Here is a 23125-nt window from a genome sequence, read left to right as displayed (position 1 = left end):
GTAATTATTTCTGCTTGTGTAGTTGGCATAATGAAAGTACCCATGCAGGTTTCAGTACATGTCTAAGAGCACGTTTCCAAGTCTAAGGCCGCAACGCATTCTCTGGGTCCACCTTTTGCCCGCTGGAGCCATCGATTCCTCATGCACTCGAAGGAAAGCGCGTTGATCAGCCTCCCCGCAATGCACTCAAGTGACCAATCCACGCCGCACCAAAACAAATTCGGCAGATGAGAACAACGTGAATGGCATTTGACTCAAAATTTTAATCAACGCTGTGCCACTGCCCGATGCAGAATGTCGTGCATGGTTGCATTGCGTGATGCCGTACCGCGCGCGCACCGAACTTTTGAGTAAATCATAAGGCCAACATCCTCATTGGCCGAAATTTTATTCTTAGCGGTGTGCATGGCCTAATATACTGCATTGTGGTGAAGCTGAATAACAGCAATGTCTTAGTGTGTGACAATGGGGTGCGGGTTCGTCTCGCTGTCCGGACGCCCTTCGATAAATTTTCCTCCAGATCCAAATTTAACGAATCTTATTTTGCGTTATTTTCCTTCTTTGCAACATCGCGCATTTTTTGTTCATTCCGTGTGCGAGATACGCCGGTTTTTCGGCCTACCGTGCCATCTAATGCATCCGGCATCATATACCAGAAACTATCCGCCAAAGATAGTAGTGAAAAGAAATTTTCTGAATTTGTTCTCATTGGGGACCTCACACGAAAATTTTTCGCTTTTCAGCCCGCCCTCTCAACTTCTTGATTGAGTCCAAGAAGTGGTCGGTTATTTTCCCAGCCTTAGCCTGCAACTGCGTGGATACGTTCTTCTTCATCAGGTAAGAACGAAACGCCTTATTACCATGTTGTCGAACCGAAAAAAAAACGCCGGTTTGTTTCGGGTTCAGGTTTAGGTCCCTTCGTCTTGTTCTTGTATACTTTCTGGTGTGACCGAAATCTTTCTCGAACCGGTTGCGTCAGGTTACTTTATACGCTAGGGACAAAATTGGCTGCGTATCTGCTGGCTTCGCGGCAAATGTCGTCAAAAGACGATAGTCTTCTGCCACCCCTTCCACGTAGATGCCTTCTTCTCTCCCTCGTCCACCTCTCATGCTTTTCCCCTCCTGTCTCTGTCCCTGTCTCTGTCCTCCCATGATAAACACAGCGGAGGTTTGCTCAAATCGATTCAATTTTCCCGAATTCTACAGCTCACGGGTCATCTATTGCAACTTTTCTTTACTGGTGGACTTGGAATGTCGCCACTAGGTGCAGGTGGGGCATCTTGAAGGTAGCGCACTTAAACACAAACACTAGGGAAAGAATTGACAAACCACAGCGTGATTTGTCAATTATTTCCCTAGTGTCCGTGTTAAAGTGCGCTACCTTCAAGATGTCCCATATGCATTACCAACTAGCCCAGTTGTCACTTTCTACTACGGGCAGTCTTGGGAAGGGGCGTTTTTTGTATTTTTGAGGGCAAGCGTTGTTTTCAACGCGAATTTTTTGTCTACAGCAAAAATCAAGCACACGTCTATTTTCGCGTGTGTGAACACTGCGAGTACTAGTTATGTGTGGATGTTTTGCCCCAAATATGCCGACTGATTATTTTTTTGTGCAACGGTGTTGACAAGGACGAAGGGAGGCACCATATTTAGTGATTTGGAAAGATTTTGTCTATATTAACTTCCCTTTTAAGAACATTTATAACTTTTAGCCGGGTGGCTGAAACGGGGTACAAACAGGCAGACAGAACAAAACTTTCGGGTTTTTAAGCACACAAACGAAGACTGTCGTCTCTAAAAAACAAGGCACAGGACATGTTCCCCCGGCGTCAGAAGTTTCCGGGACGCGATTTCGAAAATCGAAGTCAATTTCTCTGTTGTTTGATGGCTAAGCACTTAATTAGCCTTCCTAAGCGAAGCATCGCACTTAGCAGCATCATCACCATACTCATACCAGGAGCTTAGCCACTAGGCAGCAGAGAAATTGGCTTCGATTTTCGACATCGCGTCCCAGAAACTTTTGACGCCGGGTGTACGCTTTTGTGGCTTATGATGCTAACCTCCATAGCGTGCGGCTGCCGCGGCCTTGCGGATTGAGTACAAGGCGGCGCATATCCATGTGGCGCGTCACGGCGCATACCCACGCGGGCGACTGGCCAGAAATCGAGCAATGTACGGGGTTATTGCTCTCGAGTTGACTAAAAAAGATAAACAAAAGTAAAACACAGAAAAAGCAAACCTAAACCCAGAAAAAGAAACGTGACACATACAGAAAGAAAAGCAAAACACAGAAAAATAACTGAAAACCACAGAACAACAAAAGCAAAACACAAATAAGCAGGAGATAACCACGCAGAAGGTACTGACAACAATAAAACAAAGGAAACACTCGCGAATGCTCCGCACTTCCGACAGCTTTCACGTTAGGTGGGCATGCATCCATTTTAGTTTTTTACATGTGTCTTGGAATAACGTCCATGAAGGCAATACCCTGCAGACTTCGGTTTGCCCTTGTGTGGTCCTCGCATACTTGTAAACGTTACTGAAAAAAGTAACTGATGACAATTGCAATTACTTCACTGTAAAAAATTGCCGATAACGAAAACATTTTTATCCTCAAAAAAGTAACCGAAACATTTCTCTAGACTAATCGCTTACTTCCCACGTTACCTTTCATGCAATAATGTTATTATTGTAGCACCTATATACACATATATAATGACATAAATAGCGAGTTCACTGGTAAATTGAGTCGCAAAAATCGGTACCTGCATGTACGTATCTAAAATTTTCGTGAAAAGCTTTTTTAGTGTTGCGCTCCACCGTGTCAAACTTCTAAGTGGAGCTTGGTTTCCGTGGGTAGTAAGAATAACAGTTCGTAAAATATCTATGACGGACACCGACGCAGACGGACGGACGCAGACGCCAACGAGATCCCTGTTGGCGTATCCTAAAGCCGGTAACGAAACATAGTGAGGTGGCGTTAATAATCCTCAACGTCTCGTGCTTAAAGGGACGCTGAAGGCAACTAGCAAGTTGGGCTCACACGAAATTTCAACTGTCCCGTAGCCCTCTCAGCGTTTATTCGGTGGCGAAAGATGCTTCAATTGCCGAGGCATTACCAATTGAGAAATGCATTGCATCCCTCGCGCCATTTCATGACGTTTCGCGTGACGTTCACCGAGCCCGGAAGCGAGTGAGACAGCGGTGTGGTCTAGCAGGAAAACTAAAATCAGAGTCCTTTAATGCTTTCGAACAGTATTTAAAGGAGCCATGAAGAGAAAACACAAGTTTGGTTCATTCAAAAGATTGTCTCGTTAGAATCATACTGACACCACTTTTAACGTAAACTTCGCTCAAATAAGCTACATAATTAGGAAAAACGGGAATGGTCATGCGACCCACCAGCTCATTTCCCGCAACAGAACCTATGACGTCACATGAGCTAAGCTCTGCGATTGGCGGAGGCTGGCAGAAGCAGACGCAAATTAGGTAGAGCTTACAAACTAGACGAACGAGCGATTTGCGCTTAAATTTAGGGCACATTCTTTACAAAGCAATAAGAATGATGGGACAAACAGTGGAAGTTACGAAAGCACATGTAAACATAGAAGTACTGATGCGTTCTGCTGTTCGTACTGCGCACAGCATGCTTGGTTTAGCTACACAGCACTACGGGGCTTGGGGTTGTCTCAGACGACACTGGCCGATTGACGCAAGCAACGGTGTCTTACGTGACCCCATTTGTCGAGCGAGCACTGTTTCAGGGAACGAATTTTTTCTCCCAGAACAAAAACAAGCCAGGTTTAAATGCGGGCAAAAACAAACCAAACGCTTGCCATGGTATGGTGGCGCCATCTAGGTTACGGAACGTAAAGAAACGCGGGAACAAACCAACACCGCTGTACAGGGTGGAGACAACCTTTGAACGGTCCCGTGCCGCCGCAATTGGGCCAACGGGCTCAACGCCTTATTCTTTTCGTTTCCCACGAGACCTAGCAACGCGAAACAGACAATATGATTCAAACTTCTTCAGTAAACCGCGTTGCGGCGATAATTTTAGCGCGGTTTTCACACAATGACTTGCTTCGGCGGTGAGCGAGCAACCGAAAATGGCGGCGCCAGCGTATACGTGTCTCTACCCTGTACGGCGGATGCGTGAATGAAGGTATTCTAGGCTGCAGAGCGGTCGGTTCCTGTGATGTCATTTGGGACCACGAAAACGCACGATTGAGCGGGAAAATCAAAATTTTAACCTAAATTGTTTATTTCTCAGTGAATAAAGCACCGTTTGTATCCGGACAAGCGCTGGGAGCACTATAAAATACGAAATCTTTCGAATAAAACCAACTTGCATTTTCTCTTCATGGCTCTTTTAAGGACTTTGCTAAAACCTACAAAGCGAACCATCACGGCCGCAGGAGCCACTGGTCGCGCTGTCGGCGCATACGACAAAACAACTTGCCCGCCCTACACGTCCGCTCTGTGTGCGCCGATCTTTGTGCCGCACGCGTCCGTTTAGTTTACCTACACAACGTCTAGCGGACAGCACAACCTGAGCAAGAACGACAACAGGGGCGCTTTTTTGCTTTCCAGACTTGTTATGGATACTAGGGTTTCAGCCGCTTCGGTGAACTCGATTTTAGCTCCACTTGTTACAGCACCCAATGCGTTGAGTAAAAACGGCGCCTACGTTATCTGGTGTACTAGCACCTGAATGGCAGTATGTGTGTATTTGCGTACTATTACTATGCAGGCATGCGTGAGCGCGTTCATTCGAATACTCAATAAAGAAATTCCCACTTACGGCTCTACAGATGGGCTTACGTAGCACAGCCTTGGTATGCGTAGACTTGGAGGTAACAGGCACGTGAATACGCCGAACCTGCAATAACCAGCGCAACCGCCACCGGCACCGCGGCTTGGCAGCTTGCGAATGTCGGCACGGCTGGAATTATACCTGTACATTTGTAATTGTTTGTGGCTTATGATACGTTATGAAAGTTAACGTGCAAAGAAAGATTTTACGTGTTTTTTTGTTGTTGTTGTTCGGAGCTTGTGTGCGCTCTTCTCATTGTGTGGTTCCTTAAGTGACTCTAGGCACATCCACTCAGTCGCTGTTTAAGTCATTTCTGCTGGACGACTGTTAGGTTCATTTTTTTTTTCATTATTTACGAGATTATTCTAAAGATACTGCCCCAGAAACTGGTATATTCGTTTTGTAAGGACCCCAGTATATGTTTTTAGACCAACTTCGATTTTGACTTCAGTGTCCCTTTAATGGTTTCGATAAAGGAAAAAGGGAAGTAGTAATTTTTGCACTGAACTGAGTGACTCCAGCGTTCCCCCCCCCCCCTCCCCCCTTCGCTAAAAAATAATTCGAGAAATATTGCAAGGGGTTGTTTTCTAACCGAATACAGCAAAAAAAAAAGTAATGGAATTACAAGGAACGGTACTCCATAAACTAAGCACCTGAAGCTTCGAAACTTACAGAAAAATGTAATCGATTACAAGTAATTTATGTACTTGTAACGCGCCACGTACAAGTCCGGATTCTACAGCGTTTGTCGCTTGCGGTGCCAAACCTGAGGTCTATCAGCAAGTGGAAGTCTTAATTTTACATTATACAGTCTATGACATTGCGAATCATAAAGATGTGATGCCAAGGAGGGGAAATATTGTAGGGATGTTAGAATAAACTATTACTGAGCAAGAGCGATTCTCTACTCCCCAGCTACATTTTTTTCGCAACTTGACGCTGTTTCTAACTGCATAATTTAATCAGTTTGGGAGGTTCAGGAGCTTGATCTTCACATACATATTGTGAAGAGAGAAAATCTACACTGTTGTTGTAAATTATCACGTAATTTGCGGGACTTTTGTGTCAGACGTATTTTTTATGTAAGAGGCGATCTGAAAATACCAAAGAATTATCACCTATATAAAAGAAAATACAAGAAAATTAAATACTTCGCCTAATGCAGAAAATCCTAAAGGAGGCCACTCAGTTAAGCCGATAAGGCCATACGGTGAGCATCCATAGTTAGGGCAGCGGGTCATAAGACAAGCACCCGCAACTCCCTGGTGAAATGGAGAGTAAGATGCTCAGGCAGAAGTAGAACACGGGCACTGAGCAATTGCCATGAATTACAGAACCACCACCCAAAAGGTCGTGAACGAAAATTTAGGTTTAAGGGAGAAGGAATAAATGTATCGTAGGGCACCATTTTACTACTGTTCAAAGGTCATGCCATGCCCGTGGCATGCACCAAGTTATTTCCACATATTTATGGCGTTACGAGCAAACGTGGCGTCTCATGCACATTCCTATAAAAACTATGCAGTGGGTTCCTGATGTGCTTCGTTACTGCGAAGAAAAAATACAACGGAGTCACTACAATCGTCAGCGGTGTTGTTTTGAGACACATAAGGTAGGTGAATGGGGAACCCTAATGGGCCAGGAAATTTAACACGTAAATTAACAATAAAAAAGAAATAGGCAATAAAATGAATAACTGCATAAAACTTTTAGGCAACCTGAGCACTACTTCTGATGTAGAGATGGGGAAAACGTTACTGTTGATTAGTGGAACTGATATTCAGGTATTGTGTGCGCCGCCATGTTTCCCAGCTACTGTTGATGTGGACGATTCAGAATGCCTAGCCGCATACATGACGCCGATGAAATTTGTGGAGGAAGGCAGCACATTCCACGACGTACCAGTGGACAGTGGCATGTATCCAGTGGTACCCGTGCATCCTCTCGTTACAATCACCATCCTTCTTCTCCTTTCGACGTCTTGTTGCTCCTTCGGTTACCATGACTGAAACGCTTGGCCAGTCGCCCTTGCCAGCTCTACATGTGCCCTATTAGTGAATATGTACAATGCTCAATTACCATGCTCAATTTTTTTTTTCTGTAACGCTGAGTAAATGTCCCTTTAACACACGTCTCGAAGTCGAAGACCACAGCCCTATAGTTAGGCTTTCCTATCTCATCAAGAATCATCGAAATGCGGTTTATGGCGCACGTTGTGGTCTCTAATTCGGAGGACCCCGGTTTGAGTTCCACCCGACGCAAAATGTACGACACTTTCTGCTCAACTAAATTAGTTACAATTGTTCCGAAAGCTGGCCTCAGAAATGTAGCATCATGGCGAGCACCCTTAGACGTGTTTGTTTGTTTTTTATCTTTCGAACAGTTGGCCATTTTGTGTTCCGCGCATCGGCCATTTTGTGCTCCATGGACGTAATATGGCACGCAAAATATGGCCTACACTGAAATAGTATGAGCAGCAGTGACGTAATTTGGGCCAGCACTGAAAACATAGGGCCTCCTCGATTTACCTGTCCTGGACGGTCCGCGGGCTGTCCGAGGACTGCTTTCGGACCGGGAGCCCCATAGGAATACATGGGAAAATCGAGCGCCGGATCGCGTCTCGGGCAGTCCGCGAACGATCCGGGACTGATAATCGAGGAGGCCCATAGTTATCGCTGCGTTCACTTCACGTTAGCGTTCAAGCGAAACAATCAAACGGAAGTAGAAGCCCCACTACAATCGCCCAGTCACGATTCTTGGTGGTGGCTTGGGTCCGCGGCTGCCATTTGCACAAGCACGAGTCTGTGACGTCATAGAGAAATCGCCGGAAAGTGGCTGAGGAGTCGCCACTATCGCATCTGTTTTACTTAATATCTTGATTACTTCTTTGAAGTTCGCGGTGAAATTGGTAGCGAAATATTGGGCAGCGTAGTCGTTTTATTAAACCACACTTGTATTTTGTCTTCATAGCCCCTTTAAAGGGACGCTGAAGTTAATTTGTCAAAACTCCTTTTGCGTTTTCATAGCATAGGCGGGCTCAAATAAACTTACCTTTTATAGTTTATCCTATCATTAAATCATTCTTTCAATTATAAAGCCAGAGAGAAGAAATAATACCATGCGACATCTGCGGCGGCCGCAGCAACTACAGAGGAGATGCGATTCCGTCAGACCTGGGGCCCCATTCTCGACTGCACAAATTGCCGGCAATTTTTTGCGTAAGCACGACGTAAGCAATCAGTGACGTGCGGCCCCTAAAGCTATGACGACATGCAGTGTAATTTGACGATTCACTCATAAAGATCGCAACCAAGATATCAAATATTGTGCAAGAAAGATATAAAAACACTTGGCATGTACTATAAAAATTAAGACGGTAGCTGAGGCGGACAAGAAAAACACACTTCTGGAGGTCAAAATTGGCGTCAACACCACAAGGCGATCGAGTAACGTTGATCCAAAAGCGAGCGAAAGGCGGATGTCGAGCTAAAGAACATCCGACAATTTTTTTACCGTATCTATTTATTTCTTTCAATCGCTTTTAGTAACATAGCTGAGCTCTCTGCTTCAATGCAAGCTTTGTTGCGTTATCACCTTCCCTGCCGCCACCGCCGCCACGCCATCGTCTGCTGCTATCTTACAAGTTTATGCCGTGATCACAGAAAAACCTCCGTCGCATGCCCCCGTGCGAGGGACACGAGTAAATGCAGAGCATTGGGCGTTGCGCAGACACGTCTCGTTGCCCGAGCGAAGGATCCGCGGCCCGACGTTGACGTTTGGCCGCGGCTTCTCGTGCACGAAGTTCGGCGTCGGCAGCGCGCTTCAGACGCTTGCGGGCGGCGTCGGCAGCGCGCCATCTCGCCGCCTTGTCTTCTGCCGCCGTCGATGAAGAGGATGGCACGATGTCTTGAACTGGTACTGCAACGCTGCCGTTGGCTCGCGTCGCGGTACTGGTTGAAGGTGTTGCTTCCATCGCTTATGAACTTCGACGACGACCAAACTCGAGAGTAAGCAGAACAGAGCGCAGGATTAGAATGGAGTGAGTCGTGCCGATACCCGCTTTATATTCGTAGCGCGGGCAGTAGAGGGAGAGGAGGTAGCACCTGCTGCTGCAACGCCTCTTTCAGCGCCGGAGCACGCGCATGCGCGCCCGCACCTGTTGTTGAGAGCGACGAGGAGCGGGGGAGGGGCGCACGTGCTGGCTGGCTGCGGACGCCGATCGCCAATTGACGGGTGACATTGTGAGTTAAAGAGAGAGAAACAACATCTTTATTGCCTGCGAGAGGTTACCTACTGTCGCCAGCCTCCTGGGGGGGGGGGGAGGCAGCGTGTTCGGCCGCTGGCGTTCAAGGGCCGCCAGCGCAAGCTGAACGGCCTCCCGCTGTAGGTTGCAGTCTGTGCTGGCCACCACACTGGCAAGGCGTGGTGGCAGCGTGTCCATGAGTGGGTCTGTCTCTTGGCACTCCCATAACACGTGCACCATGGTGGCTCGATCCCTGCCGCACACCGCACACACATCACTTTGGTATACCTCCGGGCATACATGCTTTGCGAGTACTGGCGTCCATATTGCGCGTGCCTGCAGCTGTTGTAGCAGTACTGCCTCCCGTCGGGTGAGATTCCGTTGTGGTGGCGGATAAGTCCTTCTGTTTTCTCGATACCAGGTCAGCACCCCTTTATATGTGCCAACCGGTATCATCCCGTCATTGTCGCCTTCCGTAGGTCGAGGGCTCAGGGCAGTGCCGTGGCCGGTGAGCACATGCGCTGCTCGGTCTGCTTCCTCGTTACGGTTCGCACCCGTGCTCACCGGGCCCATATGCGCTGGGAACCATCTGATGGTCACTGGCACTAGTCGTTGTGGTAGGGCCCCGCACACCCTAGACGCGCACGAGGACACTTTGTTTGTAGCGAAGTTCATAACCGCACTACGCGAGTCGCTTAACACTGTTGTGCACTTTGGGTTAGTTAGGGCTAGTGTGATGGCCAGCTCTTCTGCTTGGTTGGAGTCCCGAGCCCGTACGCTGCCCGCCGTGTACAGCTCCCCTGAGGTCGCCACGGCCACAGCGTACGTGCCCGGGCGGTCTGGGTATGCCGCCGCGTCGACATATGCACCAGTGTCCGCGGCATATGTAGCGGTGAGGGCCTTTGCTCTGGCCAGGCGACGTTCTTGGTTCATCTCTGGGTCCATATGTTTGGGAATTGGTGGAACCTGCAGAAAGCGAAGCAGCGCGCGCGGCAGCGGCGATCGGTCCTTGTCCCCCTGCAGCCTCGTTTGAGAACCTATTCTTTGTAATATCGATCTGCCTGTCTTTGTCTGTGCTAGTCTTGTGAGTTGTGCTGTATGTTGTGCCTCTGCTATTTCGCTTAATGTGTTGTGTATTCCTAGCTCTAAGAGGCGCTCTGTATTAGTGTGTGTATAAAGGCCTAGTGCCGTCTTATATGCTTTGCGTATCAGCGCATCAACCTTTCGGCTCTCCGCTGTTGTCCAGTCGTGGAAAGCCGCGACGTAGGCCACGTGGCTGATCGCAAACGACTGCACCAGCTTCAGGAGGTTGCCTTCCTTCATCCCTGCATGCCTCGTTGCCACCTTCTTGATAAGCCTTACGGCTGTTAATATTTTCGTTTCCAGCTTTGTGATGGTAAGGCCATTGTGCCCAAGCGCATCGACGTGTAGACCAAGGATACGCAGCGTCTTTCTTCGCGGGATGGTCATCCCGTCGCGCGTCCGGAGGTTGATATTGGGTTCAGTCTTGTTTCCTCGGCTTTTTCGTTTTGGGGGTATGATCAGGAGCTCTGACTTTGTCGGGGAATGCTCTGCATTTAAAAGACGGCCGCGACCATGGCTTCTATGACACATAAGAGCAGCGAAGCGCTACGATTGATAACCGCGGAGCTCACCGATGTCACCGATTCACTCATTCGTCAAGCTCGACTTCAGTCAGCGTTGTAATGAACCAAAGAGTCACTTTTCTTTGTTATTTTTCTCTTGAGTTCGATCATGTGACCCAACAGCTTACTAGGACGAGTGTGAACAAATGCCATGCATTGGGTTCTCTTTGTCATGGAGAGGCTTGTACTGCCCTCTTATGTTGCGGTTACGCCCAACAAATAATTTTTACTTTATTGCCAAATATAAAAGCAAAATACTGCACGTTATTTGTATGCTCCATGATTGCTGACTTGGATGCAGTTGAAACTATAATTTGTTTCGGTAGGAAACATGCTTTAAACAGCGTGCATGCGAAACTGCGCCTGCTGCAAATTGGCGAACATTTCGCGGCGCCGAACGCCGGGGCAATTTTTTGCCCTATTTTGCTTGTATTTTGCGACAAAAACCACCGGCATCTTCAAGCTGTTACGCAACATTTCTTCCCTTTTACGCAGCCTGAAGTTGCCAATGCATGACGTAATCGTTCCCGCCAACTGTTTAAATTACGTCATTCCTTCTCGGCCAATCACAGAGAGGGCGTGTATTACAGGCCTTATTGTTGTTGAATAGCAAAGACAGGCCTATTTTGCCATGTCTAGTGCTTTTAGTCTGGTTTTTCAGTGCCGGCAAAGAATTACGCGCTTTCTGTAAAGAGAAATAAGGCAAACTTTAGAACTGCATGGTGCCCGTAAACGTCATAAAACGTCAAAATGACGACAACTTGCGCTGCTGAGCACGAGGTCGCGGGTTCGATTCCCGCCCGCGGCGGCCGCTTTCACATGTTGACAAGCTATTCACATGTTGACTGAAGAAATGGGCCGGATAAACCTCCTTGCACTACCTCTAGCGAGAAAGTACCATTTCATGCCCTAAACGAAGGCCGAGCCGAGGCTGACGCAGTGGCTGAACGCGCTGAACGCTCTGAACACCCTGGACGGCTGAACACGGCATCCGGAGGCGTTTCTCCCGCACCTTTCTTCTTTGCGTAGTACCCACCGGATCGTAAAAACCGTGTTGACGCAAGGCACACAGTCAGCCAATTCGGAGAAGAACAACTTCCTCCTGGGACTCGAACCCGCACAGTACGATGCTAACCGGGTTGTGCTCCATCCGACTATATAGGCTGCTTCAAGCGAGTTTCCATTCCCCTGTGGGTACAAGCCCGCGACTTCTTGTACGCACAAAATGCCACTTACTTGTTCAATTCGAACATTCCTTCTAGCCACAGTAAATCCCTGGGCTTTGCCTCCAACGGTCTGGGTTCGAGCCCCAACAGTGCGAAATATTTTTCAAGACTGCATGTAATTTTTTCGGTAAAATGTTATCTTTGCTTAATTCTACCCATTATTTTTGTAAATAATAGTGGTTTCGTACCTTCTAGGTCTGTTTAGGGGCGGGTGCGGCATATCAACATGTTTAATTAACGTGCTTCATCGGACCGGAAGTGCCCATGCCTTGTACTGTAATCGGTATATCGCATTGGTCGATTCGGGAAAAAAAATTCCGCCGGGTTCGAACCCGCACACTACAATGCTGGTCGCCTTGTACTCCATCCGAATAGGCTGAGGACACATGAAACGACGTACACAAATAACAAGTATATATGCCGAGACCCACTCTGTCATGACTTGCATTGCTGTTTACTTGTTGGATTGTAGCACTTAGCTCTTAGCTTAGATAACTATGTAAAATGCTTCCTTTTTATCAGGAGATATCTCCCAGCAAGTTTCAACAGTAACCGTTCTGTACAACAGATTTTAAATCCATTTTAATCTTTGCCCGCACGAGAAAGCCCAGTGCGGGCCGACATGACATCATCTGCTCCTTGCCACAAACTGCCGACGTCGAGGCTCCCGTGACGTAGCCCACGCTCCGGCTGCGGTTGGCGCGCGCTGCTACTCCGTGTGTGCACGTCGTGGTTTTGGGACTGACGTCATGCTGCCGGGCGCGTGGGGATGGTAAAGACCACGGAGTAAGGCGAACACCTCGGCCGGTCTGCGCTCGCAAGCACGCGCGTCCAGAGCGTCAGCGGTGCGGCAAAATGGTGACGCCACGTGATACCTCCTGTCATGGCGGCCACTCCGCGTTCGTTTTGTCGAAACCGAAACTGACGCGAATAAACGACGCCGTAAATAATTGTTTACGCTGCGACCGACCGTCTAATGGGCCATTCTATGATTAGTGGGCTAATAGGCACCCATAGCAGCGAAAAAAAAACGTAACACGAAAATATCGTGTGAGTACTCCTTTAAGGCTGGGCGTTTCCAGAATACAGTTTGTGCAGTAAGCTTCCGCTAGCCCCCACACGTATCTGACCAGTAGTGAGTTCGTTTCTACACACCGGAAGAATAATCGGAAATGTGTGGTCGTGCTGAAGACCGGTCTGCTAGTTCACCCTGCGACAACTGCTCCTCGTACCTTGGTTTTACGCTTTACAATAAAAGTTTCGGTTGATTTTAATTCCTTATTACGTAGACTAATTTCGCTTACTCTTCTGCTTTTCATTTCATTTTATTTGTTACCTTAAGGACCCGAAGGCATTATGTAAAAGGGGCTTAGAGAACAAACGTTTGCAGAAATACAATTGAACTGACATATTGTTTAAAAAATTAAAAAGAACTGCCTTTAGAATTTTTGCAAGCATAGCAGTCGCATAGGCATACGTAGCTTGATGATGATGATTGGATTTTTATGGCGCAAGGCCGATTCCAGTGAAGCGTCGTAAGCAAATATACGAATTTCATATGCGCTAGAGGGTAGCTATTTTGACTTCATCGACTTTAATAAGCTTAATACCAACTACGAACTTACTAAATAAAGCCACATTCTACGAGTGCAAATCTTGTAAAACTTCAGTTATCACGCCGCGATCAAATTGCGACGACACTGCGGCGGCCGAGCGATCGATTTTGTCGGCGCTGTGGCCGGCCAGCCGCGCAGTCAAGCCAATCCGTAAGAGATCGCGTCGTAGCAAACATCATGGGAAATCTGAAAGAGGTATGCAGAAAGAAGAAGAACATTTTCGACTTGTTTTTTTTAATATAAATTCACGTAAACGCACTCAGAATAGTCGGAACAAGAGCGAAACATCGTGAGATCACTTGCGCAGACTTTAATCTGCGTAAGTTATCTCACAATGTTTAATACTCACTTCAGTGCCCATGGTACCAGGTTCGTATGCCTAACCATTCTTGGAATTTTTTAATTTTTCAGGACGAGCATTCCGCTGTTTTTCTGTTTAATGTGCCTCTACCTGCTTCCTGTTATCACGGCCGGCCCTGACTTCCCTTCGTTCATGAAAAAGGTGTATGACGAAATCTCGGAGCACTGGTGGGACCTGTTACTTCAAGTTCGAAACTTCTACACAGTCACCCAATATGTACGTTTTGTGCCTATCAGATTAATGTGGTCAGTAAATAATTCCTTAAGAATGACGCAACGGATCCAGATTGGGGTATACGCTGATAAAGACGTTGCTGTGGTCGCGTGAGGCACCTCGTGGCGAACGTCGAATCTTAGGTCTGTATGATAAAAACAAATTGATGTATGTAAGTGGTACATGGTCGTTGCGTGGTATTTGGAGCACTTCTACGAAGCCCAAATATAGACCGCACGGACAGTCGGACACGTTGAAACAGCAACTTGAGCATTTTTGGTATGTTCAGAGTAACACTTTAGCCACGAAGTAAATAAACGCACTAAAATCATAGAGACGCACCCAAGCACTGATTTCAAACAGCAATTTGGGCATATGATCGAACTGATATTTTACCGGACGGTTTGACAATTTTATTGGCTATATGCGGTCCCCATAAGTGCCATCGTGACTTTCTTCCTCGCAAAATATCGACTCCTCTTGTTACTAACACGAATTGCACGAGCGTAATGGCATTGTTAAGAGCTACTTCTATTATTACTCTCGCCAGTGTAAGATTTCGCACGTTCAAGAGTTATGGCACGCTACAACGGGCTTAGATTTACAATGATGGCGGCAAGCACCAAGACTGCTGTGGGCTTCACACTGATTTCCGTTATGCTTTCAGAAGCTGCCTTGTGGCATGTGCCTGTTTTCCCTGCATATTCTTTTTTTTTCTGTATGAGGGAAATAAACGATATACTCATATAAATGCCCTCAGTATATTCATTCACGCTACGCTGAGGAGAGCATAAATCCGGATTAAAAATTTGTTGTGTGCACGCACGATTTTTCAAATAATTAGTACCAGCAACTAAAATTAGTCCTGTTGGATCTACGACAAACGAAGTGTGTAATAGTAATTTACAGGGAGCTGAACTATCTATATCTATTGTACAGCAATTCCCATTTTCACATGTAAATTTCCACGCAAGAAATGAGGTTGTATAAAGAAACTAACTTTGTTTATTTAGGAGCGTATGTATGTATGTATGTATGTATTTATTGCACAAAAACTAGAAAGGAAGGTCCACCAACAGGCGTAAATTGTCTCGCCTAGGGGCGGACACCGGAACGCCTGCTGGTGTAGGGGAGGTGGGATAGGGAGGAAAGAGTACATAGGAATAGGGGGATAGGGTAGAGGGCTAACATAAATATATAAAACATGGGCAAGAATAACCTATATACAACGTTAGGTGAAAGAAAAAAAAAACAAAGAAACATCCCCCTCGCGAGGGGCACGATCAAATGCAGAGCATTTCTGCGGGGGGGCGCGCCTGCAAGTCGTATGGATTACGTATTGGTTGTTGTTGTTGTAATTGTTGTCTTCCAGCGTAGACATTGTCGATGAAGTCGATGGTGAAACGTGCCGTGAACCCCCTGCCGCGGCTATGACGCAACGTGGAGCGGCTATGACGCAACGTGGAGCGGCTATGACGCAACACAATCCAACACAATCCACTTTAATCCAATCCAATCCAAATCCAAGCCAATCCAAGCCAATCCAATCGAATCCAATCCAATGCCCCTCGCGAGAGAGTGTTATAGCTCCGAAATCGCCACCACGCGAACGCGATATGCTGACGTCACGATCACGCCACAGATGTTAGCGACCGGAGCGCGCGCGAACGACATATGTGGTTTAAGCGCGAACCGACCGCGGCGAGAGAGCGCGATGCGAGCGCCTCACCTGTTCTTGCGCGCGAACCTAACGCGGCGAGAGAGGGTGTTGCGCACGTACCCACCTGTGTTGCGCCCGAACCGAACGCGGCGAGAGAGGGCGTTGCGAGCGGAGAGAAGGCGAGGAGGACGCGGGGGAGAGGGCGCACCTCTGGCCGACGGTTGAATGAGTCAAGGATATAAGGCACGTTCGTAACCTTCCGTTCTGTGTCGGCTTTGTGGCTCAGTTGGTAGAGCACCGTGCACCTTGCGTTACGCCCGCAGAGTCATACGATCGAAACCTGGCGCCGGCATGTATTATTTTTTTATATAGTGTAGGGGGAGCGATGCGGACGCGGACTACGGACGCCAACGCGGGTGACGTCGTGAGTTACTGAAATGCTCTGCATTTAAAAGAAACGAAACTAGACAAATAAATAAATATCAAGATACAGGACACGAAGGAGTAGGACACCTGCACACTTGCACACTTACACACACACACACACACACACACACACACAGGAATTCTACCCTAACAGCTACACTCCACTGCGACCCGGGCAGTTGCGTAGAGTTGTAGCTTAGTGCATTGTGGAGCCCCGAGGCCCCCAGGTATGCTCCCAGGGCCTCGAGCATTTTGTCCCGCTCCCTGGCATTTCCTGGGGGCCAAAGCAGTTCCTCGAGCGGCCGCACCCCTCGGAGCACGGCCAGAAGCTCCGCCCGCCCTGCCGCAAACTTGGGGCACTCGTACAGTACATGCGGCAGGGACTGCACGGGCGCTCGGCAGTGAGTGCAGGCGGGACTGGCCACCCGCCTCAGTCGGTGCTTCCGCTCTGACGTCGACGCGGCCCCCACGCGGAGGCGCAGGACGGCCGAGCGGAGTCGACGAGGCAGGCGTGATGCCCGCACAGGCGGCAGACCCCCTCCGACACGCAGCCGCGGGTCTGGATGCCCGGTACGGAGGTGTCGCTGGATGAGCAGGCGGGCGTCGTCCGCTGCCGGCTGGGCCAACATGTCCGAGGGAGGCAGCGCGTGAGCCCCGGCGGCCAGCTCGTCTGCCCGCTCGTTTCCGTCCAGGCCGATGTGGGCGGGGACCCACTGAAGGCGCAGCCGAGTGCCCCGGTCCGCCAGCTGCACCGCTTTCTCCCGGATGCCCCGCACCAAGAGGGAGTGCGAGTCGCCGTCCCGTAGACGCGCCAGGGCCACCCGGGAGTCGCACAGCAGGGCACAGCGCTCGGGTAAGGGCTCCACCTCCAGCAGCAGGTCCAGGCCCAGTCCGACACCCACCAGCTCGGCTGTGGCCGAAGATGAGGCATAGGGCAGCCGCGCCTGCCGGGTGGCCAATCCCAGCACGGCGGCCGCTGCGGCCGACCCCTGCTGCTGCCGCACCGAGCCGTCCGTGTAGACAAGGGTGTGGCTTTCGAGGTCACCCCAGACGACGCCCCGTGTCAGCTGCAGTTGTCCGCATGGGGGCGTCCGCCGCCTGCTGCGCAGACCTGGGATGTCCAGCCTCACTTCAGCTGTCAGAGCAGGAGCCGGGCCACCAGATTGCGCATCCACGGGGGCCAGCGATGGCTCAAAGGTACAGCAACCGCAGCGATGGCTCAAAGGTACAGCACTCGCCTCGTATGCGGGAGGTCCGGGGTTCGAATCCTGGTACCGCCGGACACCCACCGGTTTCTTTAATGGGTACAGGCGTCCCTGGTCGAGTGCGGACCCTTGAAAGGGGATTTCACGTCTGGAAAGCTGCCTTTACCCTATTGAGGGGCCCCTGACCCTTGTCCATCTGGCGGGGCCCCCGGCCATCATGCCGCGTTGCGCCATTGCCGGGGGTGAAAGAGTCTGGCGGCTTGTCCTGCCACAGGCGGTTGCGAGTTGAGCGTCCATCGTGGCTGTGGAAGGCACCATGTGAATTCGTGTTCCTTGGTGGCGCCGGGCACCTACCGGTAAAATAGGTACAAGCGACTCCCCGGCCTGGCGCTCGGCCCTTGTGTGGGACTACAACGCTTGGGAAGTTCACCCGGCTTGCACGGGAAATCGCCCCTATGGAATGGGGCGGCTGCAAAATCGCAGGAACTTTTAACCGCAGCGATGGCTCAAAGGTACAGCACTCGCCTCGTATGCGGGAGGTCCGGGGTTCGAATCCTGGTACCGCCGGACACCCACCGGTTTCTTTAATGGGTACAGGCGTCCCTGGTCGAGTGCGGACCCTTGAAAGGGGATTTCACGTCTGGAAAGCTGCCTTTACCCTATCGAGGGGTCCCTGACCCTTGTCCATCTGGCGGGGCCCCCGGCCATCATGCCGCGTTGCGCCATTGCCGGGGGTGAAAGAGTCTGGCGGCTTGTCCTGCCACAGGCGGTTGCGAGTTGAGCGTCCACCGTGGCTGTGGAAGGCACCATGTGAATTCGTGTTCCTTGGTGGCGCCGGGCACCTACCGGTAAAATAGGTACAAGCGACTCCCCGGCCTGGCGCTCGGCCCTTGTGTGGGACTACAACGCTTGGGAAGTTCACCCGGCTTGCACGGGAAATCGCCCCTATGGAATGGGGCGGCTGCAAAATCGAAAGCACCTTTGTTGTCTCCACGTCGTCACAAGGAGTTTCCGCTCTTCCGTCCTCGCGAGCATGCGCCCCATGCGCGATCGGTGGTGGCCCCTCAGTCGCTGCAGCAGCGGGCCGCCCCCCTCGGCGCGCCGCAGCCAGTCAATTTGGCGAAGCGCCCGCCGGTCAGCCGTCATCTCGAGGGTCCACGCCCCCGCCTCGGCCAGCGTCTTCTCGCACGACGAGCTCTGGGGCAGGCCGAGGCAAGCGCGGACCCCCTTGCGGTGACCCCTTTCCAGCTGCCGCCAGGTCGGTTTCCGCAGGCTCACCAGCGGCAGCGCATACATGAGGAGACCCACAGCGGAGGCGCTGTACAGCCGGAGAGCCGTCCGCTGTGAGCAACCCTTGTCCCGGGCCACCATCTTGTGCACCGCCGTGGTGGCCAGCTGCGCCCTGGCTCGGAGCTCCTTTGCTGCCTGCCGGAAGTTCAGCCGGTGGTCCAGGGTGAGTCCCAGGTACCGCACCCTGGTCTTCCACTGGAGCTCCTCACCATCGATGGTCAGGCGCCGGGTCCGTGCACGGGCGGCGGCGTCTGGATGCACCAGCATGGCGTCTGTCTTTGACGCCGACAGCTGTAGGCCGACGCCCGCCAGCTTGGCCCGGACTGCATTTATGGCCGCCTGCAGCTGCCGCACAATGGCTCGGCCCTGACCCTTGGGCCCCAGCACCCACAGGGCGATGTCGTCGGCGTACACCGAAATGTACACTCGGTGGCCCCCTCCTCTGGGCAGGCAGCCTGGCAGGGCGGCCATCACCAGGCTGAAGAGGAAGGGGCTGATGACGGAGCCCTGTGGGGTGCCCACGTCCACCGGCTGGGGGGCCGACAGGGCGTCTCCCACCTGCACCTGCGCCGTGCGGCCCGTCAGGAACGCCTCGACAAAGCCCCGCAGCTTGCCCCCAATGCCAGCCTCCTCCATGGCCAGGGAGATGGCATGACGCTGCAGGTTGTCGAAGGCGCCCTTCACGTCCAGCAGCACCAAGGCCGCCACCTGCTTGGAGACCATGGCGTGTTCAAGAGCCGCCACGACGTCGGCGATGGAGTCGGTGGCTGCCCGGTGCCTCCGGAAGCCCGTTAGCTGCTCGGGGATGGCCTCTTCCTCCGCTGCGATGGCCTCCATCCTCCGCAGTGCCATCCCTTGGAGCAGCTTGCAGCCACAGGATGTGAGGGCCACTGGCCGGTACGCCGTGACTGCCACAAGGCCCTTGCCTGGCTTTGGGATGGGCCGCAAGATGGCTAGCAGCCACTCTGGTGGCAGCCGGGCCGCGTCCCAAATGACGTTGTAGGCGGCCAGGAGCCGGCCGAACCCCACCTCATCCAGATTGCGCATCATCTGGTAGGTGAGGCCGTCCGCCCCTGGCGCCGACTTACGCTTGCAGCTGCGGAGGGCACTGCGGAGCTCAGTCTCCCTGATAGGGGCGTTGTTGAGGGGGTGAAGTACCTCCCCCGTCTCAGCAACAGCAGCAGCGGGCCCTGGTTCCGCCTGGTGTGGCGGCAGGAAGTGTGCAGCAAAGAGGTTGGCCAACTCCACAAAGCTGGCCTGCTTGCGGATGGCCATGGCAGCCAGGGGGTTGCGGTTTCTCTGGGGCTTCAGGACGGCGTTGAAGATGCCCCAGAGGCGGTGGCAGCGTGGGTCGGCCTCCGAGCTGACGCATAGCTCGGCCCAGCGCTGCCGGCTCAGGCGGTTGGCGTGACGGCGGCAAGCCGCATCCACTCGCCGGTATGCTGTCCAGTCCGCCCGCTCCCCCGAGCGCTGGGCCTTCCTCTCCGCACGGTTGTGCACCGCCCGCAGCTGCAGCAGCTTCAGGTCCGGCGTGGTGGCCCCCTGGGCTACTGTGCAGCTCTGCGTGGCTTGTCTGGCGCAGCAAACCAGGCCCCGGAACAGCTCGGCTCCTTCCTCCAGGTCCTGCTCGGCAAGGCGGCGCCGGAACAGGTCCCAGTGGGTGACGTGGTGGAGTGCGGCTCGCTTGGCTGTCCTGTCGGGTGGTGCGATGTGCAGCGGGCAATGGTCGGATCCCCACGTGCTGGGCTCCCTCCTCCAGGTGGCCTCAACCCCGGCTGACACTAGGGTGAGATCAATGGCGGTGGCTGCGCAATTGCCCCGCCGGAAGGTGCTCTCACCAGTGTTCAGCACGGACAGGTTGAGGCGCAGCATGGCGTCCCACAGATGCTCTCCGCGAGCGTCTATCCGGCCATCTCCCCAGGCAGTGTGGTGTGCGTTGAAGTCACCACAGAGGAGATGGCGGACTGCACACAGGGACACCAGCCTATCCAGGAGGCACGCGTCCCAAGGCCGTCCAGAGCGCACGTACAGACTGCACACTGTAAAGTCTGCACCACCCGCACTGAGCCGCAACGTCACTGCCGCGCACTATTGCACCACTGTCGTCACCGCACTGGTATCCAGCTCTGCGTGCTGCACATCGTTCCTCACAAACAGTGAGGCACGCGAGGTTCCTGGGGGGTGGGACGGGTCGCCACACACCACCTCCGAGCACTGGGCACTGTCACACGCCGTAGGGCTGTGATAGCCGGTGTAGCCCGGCAGGCGAGTTCCCCCCGAGCCGTCCCCTCCCACTCGCACATAGCTCTCCTGTAGAGCCACGACATGGGGCTCGTGCTGCAGCAGAAACGTACTCAGCTCCGCACGACGCGGTCGCAGCGAGTTGACGTTCCACTGCAGCACTGTAGGCACCAGGGGCTGTGTGCGGCGGCTTCTAGCCATGGCGGGGCTCGGGGTGTGGCTGTTCTTGTGAGGCCGGCTGCTTGCACAAGCTCTTCCGTCCTCGCTTCGACCGTACAGGGGCCGCCTGGGTGCTGGGCTGTCGCTGGGCTGTGTGCTGCTGCCGCTCCGTCCTGGATGCAACACCGCTGCTGCCTGGCTGCTGGCGCATCGTAACGGGTGCGACAGGGGGCGGCTGGGGCTGCGTGGCCGCTCGCAGGGCTGCACGGACGCCCATGCGAGAGGCAGGCGCCGGGGCTCGTACCAGTTCCGCACACACCCGACGCTCCTCCTGCCAGCGCGGGCAGGAGTGGTCGAGCACGACGTGGGGGCCCCCGCAGTTGGTGCAATAAGGCTTCGCGGCCTTGCACGCTGCCTTCAGGTGGGAACCCCCGCATCGCCAGCACCTCCTCTCGCGGTTGCAGCTCGCTGTGGCGTGGTCCAGCCTGCCACACCTGCCGCACTGCAGTGGTCGCGGTCGGCACACTCTCACCGGCCGTCGGAGCTTGTGCAGCGCTACCCCCGCAGGGGGATCGACGCCGAAAAGCGCAGGTATATTGCAGTCCCCCTGCGAACAGCTGACTGCACTGGCACGGGCGTTTCGAGGCTGGAGGCGACTGCCTCGGCCGTGATCGCTATGTCGTCGATTACGATGACACCCGTGCTGCTCGACGACGGCTCTCGCGGGCTCACGTCGATGCCACAGATGGTGGTGATGGCCAGTAGCACTTCCATGGCCTCCTCGGTACCCGCGTCCGCCGCCACGACGTTACGCTGCGCGTTCACACGCACGTCCACCACGCCAGGCCGCGCCGTGAGCTGCCCAGCGATTGCGTCACGCGCCAGCTTCGTGAACGTTGCCCTCGGATCCTTCGGGCGAAAAAGGACTGTCCCGAGGGTTGTGGGGCGTGGGGGAAGCTTTTTCCCCTCGTTGCGAAGCCTACGTGCCGCTCTCTTACGTTTAGAAAGCGACACGACCTCCTGCCAGCCGTCCTGCGCGGTGTGGTTGCGGCTGCCGCCGCTGGCCGCCAGGGCAGGAGGCTGCGCTGCGCTCGCGTCCTCGCGTGGGCAGCTCTTAGCGCTCACAGCGCTGCCTATCACATCCTCACTCGCTTCGACGGGAATTTTTTCTCCTTGGACGGTAGCGGAAGGGTCTCGAAGGGCGCTGGCCACCTTGCTGTGTCTCCCTTGTGATGGTGTCCGTCCCTTCCCCCGCGGCCGCCGGCGTGGCTTTTCCCGCAGGGCGTCCGCGTAGCTGCCGGCAGCTCGCTGGTTTCTCGGAACGTCCTCAGGCCGCGCGGCGACTGCCGCCGCCGGGGCCGGGCTGCGCTCCTCCGCCGCTGCAGCTGCGAGGAGGGACGAAAGCTACATTTAGGCTATGAGGCGCGCTGTAGTGGAGGGCTCCGGATTAATTTCGACAACACCTGGCAATTAACCCGAGCTGAAATCTCCTTCCACGGGCGTTTTATCGACTCGCCTACATCTCCAAAGCGGCCAGCGCTGCCATGATCCAGTGTCCTTGGGCTGCAGCAACACGCCTTAGCCCCTGAGCCACCGCGGCCGGTAATGTTGACAGCTACGGAACACTCGGCCTTCTTTTTAGCGTGCGGGTGTTCCGGGCCCAGAGGAGTGTGCCTGAACGAGATCATAAATAAACAAAGGCATTTCAGGATGGGTATATGAGCGATCTGAGCTGATGGCGTGCCTGTGTATGCTTGATGGATTGAGTAGCCGAAGGTACACAGGCGATGAGGCGCACCGTAGTGGAGGGCTCCGAATTAATTTTGACCGCCTGGAGATCTTTTAACGTGCGGCGAAATCTCGACACAGGGGCGTTTTTTTTTGCTTTTCGCCTTCATCAGAAAAGCAGCCGCCGTGTTCGGGAATCGAATCAGCGTCCTCGTTCGCATGTATGTATGCTTGTAGGTCTGACTTTTTACTTAGTGGTGTTTTGCTACCTTCACTTGAACACTGATATTGC

The 23125-nt window shown here is 52.7% G+C and overlaps 1 protein-coding gene across 1 annotated transcript in view; it reads left to right on the top strand.

Annotated features, from left to right (window-relative positions):
- The window catches only part of LOC144158052 (uncharacterized), a 49556-nt gene extending 28059 nt beyond the window's left edge, over positions 1 to 21497 (top strand). The window contains exons 8-11 of the mRNA XM_077688724.1: positions 744 to 837; positions 6345 to 6431; positions 13962 to 14127; positions 21198 to 21497. Coding sequence (XP_077544850.1) covers positions 744 to 837; positions 6345 to 6431; positions 13962 to 14127; positions 21198 to 21497 — 647 coding nt within the window. The remainder of the gene's footprint in view (positions 1 to 743; positions 838 to 6344; positions 6432 to 13961; positions 14128 to 21197) is intronic.
- Positions 21498 to 23125: the final 1628 nt, after the last annotated feature.

Source organism: Haemaphysalis longicornis, unplaced genomic scaffold (assembly GCF_048455015.1).
Source record: "Haemaphysalis longicornis isolate Haplotype H1 unplaced genomic scaffold, Haemaphysalis longicornis Haplotype H1 scaffold_1, whole genome shotgun sequence".
Classification (NCBI taxonomy): Eukaryota; Metazoa; Arthropoda; class Arachnida; order Ixodida; family Ixodidae; genus Haemaphysalis; species Haemaphysalis longicornis.
This window is presented reverse-complemented; position numbering and strand designations above follow the sequence as displayed.